The sequence below is a fragment of the Electrophorus electricus genome, chromosome 2 (genome assembly GCF_013358815.1).
Source record: "Electrophorus electricus isolate fEleEle1 chromosome 2, fEleEle1.pri, whole genome shotgun sequence".
Classification (NCBI taxonomy): domain Eukaryota; kingdom Metazoa; phylum Chordata; class Actinopteri; order Gymnotiformes; family Gymnotidae; genus Electrophorus; species Electrophorus electricus.
The window spans coordinates 16,174,097-16,181,256 of record NC_049536.1 but is presented as its reverse complement, the minus strand read 5'-3'; the positions used below and the strand labels follow the sequence as shown (position 1 = coordinate 16,181,256).

General features: G+C 44.5%; 1 protein-coding gene across 1 annotated transcript in view; it reads left to right on the top strand.

Annotated features, from left to right (window-relative positions):
* The window catches only part of nell2b (neural EGFL like 2b), a 51,942-nt gene that overhangs the window by 1,293 nt on the left and 43,489 nt on the right, over positions 1 to 7,160 (top strand). The window contains exons 3-4 of the mRNA XM_035521844.1: positions 4,832 to 4,982; positions 6,920 to 7,093. Of these exons, the coding sequence (XP_035377737.1) occupies positions 4,832 to 4,982; positions 6,920 to 7,093 (325 nt within the window). The remainder of the gene's footprint in view (positions 1 to 4,831; positions 4,983 to 6,919; positions 7,094 to 7,160) is intronic.

Below are 7,160 nucleotides of genomic sequence, written 5' to 3'. Positions count from 1 at the left end.
ATATTAATTGGTTCTATTAACAGGCTATTCCTTTTACTTTGCATTAGGCATGAATGTTTTGCATTGAGTAGTTAGGGGACACACATTTGTACATGTGTCCTGATGTCTAGACACACAACACACACACACACACACACACACACCGGGGAGACTCCACTGCATCGATGCTTATCACTGGACTGATGTACCACTGGCAAGAGCACTTGGGCTGTCGGATAAAACTATTTGTCCACAGAAGGAAAACAAGGAGACAGCAGTGGTCCTCCCTCCATGGCGAGCTGTCCCAGTGTCCCAGCAGGAACAGCGGAAACAGAATGGAGGTGTCGGAAACCATGGAGCAGAACAGCTCCTAATTACACAGAGCACCTGGCGAGGTGATCACTTGTCAGTGAGTTAGGGAGTTCACGTCAGTCCAGCTCAATTTATTTGTTATGATGCTTCTTGTATGACAGTTTTTTTATCAAAAAGCAGCTTTACACAAGTCTGGTTTTAGATTCATGATGAGCCATCCAAAGTTGATGGTACCGAGAAAAAACACAAAACTCAGACTCAGAAGTGGAATCCTCCTCTGGGTGACAAAGCAAAATCGACTGTGTTAGCCTCATACATAAATTGTGAAATGACAGTATATTCCTATGGGAGTGAGGGTCTGTGGGAGTAAGGCCGTGTGTGAGTGAAGGTTTATGAGAGTAACAGTCTATAGGAATGAGGGCTTATGGGAGTGAAGACCTATGGAAGTGAGGGTCTATGCAAGTAAGGGCCTATAGGAGTGAGGGCCTATGGGAGTGAGTGCCTTTGTGGGTGAAAGCCTATTGGAGTGAGGGACTATAGAAGTGAGGGCCTATGGGATCGAGAGCCTATGGGAGCAAAGGCCTATGGAAATGAATGTCTATGGGAGTGACAGATTTTGACCAAAGTAGATAGAGGTATGCCTAGGTGACTGGGTGCAATCCAGTAGCTGAAACGGGGAATTTCTGTCCGACTGTCCCATTCTGTCTCGGACAGATGCAGGACACCTGCCCAACAGACTCTGAGTGCCAGTTTGAGTTGCATCAGCTATATGGGTGCAAGCTCGATCTGGCAGCCAACACAATACACCCACTCTCAGCTCTGGCTGTGGTCATCCCCATCGTGAGGATATGCCACCGTCACAAGGATGTCCGCTAGGAGCGATACGTCGGGTAAAGCTGATGTCCCCCTCTGAAGCTTTGTTGCGTGTCTCAGAGGGAAGATGTCGCCTTGATATCTCCTGATTAATGCTATGCTAATTGGAGCTAAGACACTTGTTCGCTGTGTCATTGTAATTATGCGTGAATTATTCATTGGATGCCAATGAATGTAATTTCAAGGGAAGAATGCAAAAGCTTTGGGGGTTCCAGTGTTTCACCTGTGAGACAGGGTTGACAGGCCAGTGCAGCACAACGATGCAGCCTTTATCAGGCAGCACCACTGTGGCCCCTCTTTTTCATTGTTTGGCGTCATACTGACATTGTCACTGTTTTCAATAGCTTTTAATGATCTCCCTTTATATTTGTATTTGTCCCTCTCTCCTGCTCTCTCTCTCTCTCTCTCGCTCTCTCTCTCTCTCTCTCTCGCTCTCATTTTCTCTGTGTGTGTGTGTGTGTGTGTGTGTGTGTGTGTATCTAAAATCCAAAGAACATTCTAGGTGAGTAACTGCAGTGTACAGAACATTTTGGACAGAGGTCCTTTATCAGGTGTGCAAGCAAAGTGGTTCGTGTATATGTGTGTGTGTGTGTGTGTGTGTGTGTGTGTGTGTGGGTGTGAAGGGCAATGGTCCTCTCTATGGCACACTGGAGGTGCACACTGTTTTTTCGAGGTCCTGTTTAGTTCTGTCACCAGCGTCAGCCTGCTCCTGTCTGGTTCCCAGTTGACAAGCTTCATTTATCTGGTCCCTCTGTGTTTGGATGGGCTATTGAGTAAAAGGTGGCACGAGGTGATGGATCATGAAATCAGTCAATAAAAGTGGCGGCGTCGACAGCTGCTGCTTCCACAGCTTGATGTTCTAAAGGAACCTGAGGCGTGTGATAATGAGAAGGAGATGAGTGGGATGGAGACTGTGGAGTGAATGGGCACATTGTTTTATCTAGGTGGCTGCTGAATGTGTCACTTAAGAATGAATTCTTTTTGAATGGCTTGCGATGGCCTGCTTTCCTATACACTCATTCATTAAACTACTGAGCATGAGATAAAGCCTTATAGTCTTATAGTCTGGTGCAATGCTTTTAGTGCCAGTGAAAATGATGAGATTGTTGACATCCATTGATTCCATCTTTAGTTACATTACAAATATCAAATGTGTACATATTTTAAAAGAAAACAAGTAGGATTTGGTGGGACAGGCAGGTTGAAGATCATAGTCATAAACTATAAATGATGTTCAGGTCCAAGACTATGACCTATCTGTGTCAATAAAAAAGTCTGTCACTAGCAGAAGCTCAGTCAGGCTCTATAGTTCTGCTCTGTTCTGAGTCAGTCAACACACAGATTCAGTTCCGCATTATGACTTAGACTCGGCCTGGGTAATGAGAGCAGAGGATTTAGTCTCAAAGAACAGGCTTACAGCTGAAGCTTACAACACCCCTGTGGTTCACTGCACAATATCTAGAGAACATTAGGTTGCACTGGCAGGCCTCTCTCTCTCTCCCTCTCTCTCTCTCTCTCTCTCTCTCTCTCTCTCTCTCTCTCTCTCTCTCTCTCTCTGTGTGTCTGTGTGTCTGTGTGTGTGTGTGTGCGCGTGTGCGCGCGTGAGCGCATGTGTATATATGTGTGGAATGCGGAATGTGTGGGTGTGTTTGTTTACTTAAAAAAATGTGTACCTGGTTGCACTGCAGGGCCTCTACTGAGTTTGGATGTGTGTGTGTGTGTGTGTGTGTGTGTGTGTTGAGAGAGTGTATGGACAGGCAGACGGCAGAACCCAGACATCTCTGCTGCTTTCACAGGGTTGATTCAAACACTCCTCCCTGAGGAGACAGTCAACATCCTACCGACTCTACAGCTAGCTCATCATCTCTTCTCTTTCACTGCGCTCTCTCTCTCTCTCTCTCTCTCTCTCTCTCTCTCTCTCTCTCTCTCTATATATATATATATATATATATATATATATATATATATATATATATATATATATATATATATATATATATATATATATACACACACACATGCACACACACCCACACACACATATATTTCTCCTTTCTTATAGCCTCACTGTCCTCTCAGCCTCACTCTCCCTTTTGCTGTATGTGCATTGTGTGTGTGTGTGTGTGTGTGTGTGTGTGTATGTGTGTGTGTTTGTGAGCGTGTGTGTCTGTAAGTGCGTATATTTGTGCTTGTATATTCTCTTACTCACATAATCTGGTCTTTGTTGCTGGCCTGCAGATTGGGGCTGTGATGTCTGTGATTACCAGTAGGTGGGGACTCTTATTGATGCCCAATGCTTGTTCTAGTACTGATATTTAATGTATTCACGTCTTAGAAAAACAAACAATAATACTAATAAAAGTCTAATAAAAGTCATTAATAAATTTACTAATTACAAATAAAAGTTTCCCTTCCTACCCTATTTCTGTGTGGGGCCATCTATAATGCAACCACTATTGTTAAATCAGCAAGGACCAGACTATGAAACATGATTAGGATGTAGACTAGATGTTTAAGATGTTAACAGTGTTAGCGAGGGCTCGAGGTGTCAGTTACAGATGTAAAAGTCTCTATTATAATTAGCCTGTATAGCCAACAACTGTGCAAACAACTGCATATTAGTTAGATTAAAAAGTCTATTCTCCAGGATTCAGGTTAGTTTGTGCAAGATAATGAGTATTTTTAAACTGAAAGTTGGGTGCCTGGGATTTTGGGAGGTTTGATTCTGAGGCAACAGAACTGAAGTAACTGGTTTATGACCACAAAGTGTCTACTCCCAAGGTTTGGGCATGAATAACAGCTCTTTTTTTTTTTGTCATAGTCACTGCATACCATGGCCCACTAAGTCATTTTCAACTGACATAGCAAATGTTTTTCACCATGAAGTTGTTGCTATTTGAGGAAGAGAAGACAGTTGTTTGATCCATTGTCTTCATTGGTTGTTTGTGAACTTGTTAGTACTATTTGTTGGCCACTGGTTTCTAGAGCACTAACGTCTGGACAGGGTGTCTTGTCCAATCTGCTCATTAAAGCTCCAGAGCTGCTATTCATAGCTGTCCATCTGTTGCAGGTCCTTCGTCTCTGCCCTTCTGTGCTCTGTTTGGGCCATCATCACCAATCGTAGCTGCATCCTAGCCATCATTCAGATCTGATTTTGCACTGGAGCTCTGTCCTTGAAAGTCTGAGCTGTTTTCTTCTTAGAGATCAATAGCCATTTGACCTTGATGTCACATACCGTGATGCTTGACCTAGCTCCGAGATGCGAACAGGAAAGGTGATTGCTGTTCTGTCTCAAACCCATTCGAGACCGTTACAAGACATTGTTAGAGCAGGATGGAGAAAAAGGGAGGAATCTTTTTGCTTAGGTTTTTGCAGACAACATTGATTTGTGCTCTTCATTGAGAGAGAATATTGTGTTTCCTCATGTGGTGTAAAAAGACAGAAAATCAGTTCATCCCACTGTTCTTCTCTTATAATCCATTCACATCTGTTGACCAGGAGCAAAGCCATAACAGTGCTAAGAATAGAATTCTGGTGTTCCATAAATGGCCCCACAGGTATACATTTTCGCTCCCTCCTTCTCTCTCTCTCTCTCGCTCTCTCTAATGCTCTGTCTATCTCTCTCTCTCTATCTGTCTCTCACTCACTCTCCCTCTGTCTCTCTCAGATATGTGGAGAAGTGTGCGAGCCTCAGCGGGGGTTGCCGAGCGGATGGTGCAGAATCTCAGAGGCCGGGTGGAGTTCACCATCCTGCTGACGGTCAAGCAGGACAAGTTCAACTCCGGGGTGATGCTGTCCATCCACCACGGAGACCAGAGGTACATGACAGGAGATCAGTTATCCCCAAGCTCGCATGGTCAATGAAGATCAGTACCAGGCAATGTCAAGCTCTTCAGAAGTTGTAGCTTGGCAATGAAAACTGTCCATTACTTGAAGATCCATTCTTCTGTCCAAATTCTGTAAAGTCCTATTAGGATCGTTAGTGCACTTTTTCATAAAAAAAAAGAAAAAAAAAAAGTCACGGTCCCTTTCAGTTCTAGCCATTACAAATCTATTTACATGAAGGTCATTCCGTTATGATTTTGCTCTGCTAATCTCTGGCATATCATCAGCGTAATGTCAACAGCTGGCGTGCTGTCCCTGAAGAGACCACAGCGATCAAGCAGAAGATACAGCATATTAATTTTGAGCTAAAAATCAGGCAGCACCAGAGCTATTGTTTATATTTAATCATCGGCATGTTAGCATTCCATCCTTCTCCCACACATGAACATGCTCACCTCATCTCCGACACACCATCCGAATTCTGATCTGTAATCACATATCATCCATGTTCAATCAAAGGTTTGCAACCACATGCAATCAGAAGACTAGAAAGAACTGATCTATAAGGACATGCTGTCAACTTCGTTTGGGGCACAGAGACACTACAAGGCTTTTGACATTTTTTTTGGCTATCCATCCATGCAGTGATATTTAGAGTGTGTGCCGAAGCATGGGCCACTCTGTTGATCACGTGCATGTGTGTAATGTCGCAGATGGGAGTGTCCTGTGACCTTTCAAAAACACACACACAGTGTATCGATTCCGCTTCCCCCTAAGGTCAGATTGCTCACACCACGGGGGCATCACATGTCAGCATGCATGCACGTGCATGCTCCTCCAAACAGTCCACATTTCACCAATATGTGCACGTGCGATGTCAGACTCCCCTCGGTTTGGCAGTACCCTGAGACGCTCAGAGGTGTCGCACTGGAGTGATTTCATTTAGATATTTTTTTGTCATTAAACCTGCAAATGACCCAAGTGATGGGCAGGTGATTAAGAAACCAGTCATACTGATTGTCAGTTTGATTAATAGATAATCTGATTTGGACTGGATATATTTGGTTAAATACCTGACATACTGAAGATGGATATACAGATCAATAGGCAGATAGGTATTCAAACAGTCATTTATACCAGGTGGAAGCCAGTTTAATGAATAGCAAGATATATGGACTCTTAGTAGACAGCAAATCTAATTGATCAATGCATGCATGGTTAACAGCAAGAAAGATATTGCTGGAGATTCTATCTGAGTTCCCTGCATACCTGAAGCCTCAGCTGCAATTTGTTCAGGCTGGGTGAGGCACTCGCAGGGCTGAGACCTGCTCATCTGTGGAGAAGGCAGGGCGCTGTGCATGTCTCCCCCCTGCCCTCTCAGACCTCTCTCATCACAACCCACAGACCTTCTGAGAGCAACAGACAGTGGTAGATTTGGTTCCTGGAAATATAGCATCTGATTTTGAAAGGATTTTTTAAAAAATTATTTATTGGGGGTGGGGGGTGCTTTTGGTTGTAGTGACTAAGAGATTTGCCTTGATGATGGGGTTGAGTGTTTAGCACCTACTACTTAAAGTGTTGAGGGTTCCCAGCATCACATTCCCACCTACAACAGTTCAGAAGACTTTAAAGTGTAGGACTTCAAACTTCTGTCTTTTGAAGCGTTTCAGTTCTCCATGCTCAGTAATCCACACACAATTACATTATGGTAATGTAATAATGTGCGAGAAATAACCTCCGCTCTGTCGGAGTTCATTTAAGTCTGCTAAAGCACATCCACCAACAGTAAGACTCCACTACTTCTGGAATGCTTCACAGACAGTTTTTGGAATCTACCTGACCCTACTGTTCGAACTTTGCAAGCCCGTCATTGTTGTACTCTGTGCTTAAGTGAAATGGCAGCTAGGCGCACTGTGTGTGGGCCCGGCAGGTACCTGGAGCTGGAGAGCAGCGGGCAACGCAGCGAGATCCGGCTGCACTACCGCACTGCGGAGCGGCGGACGCGTGCAGAGGTCTTCCCCTACCGCCTGGCCGACGCTCGCTGGCACCGGCTGGCCATGTCATTCAGCGCCTCACAGCTGCTGCTCTACGTGGACTGCAGCAGGTGGGCAGGGCCGACTGCTCGAGGTCCAGCCACAAAGAAGCTTAAACCCTGAGAAACAAAATATGCT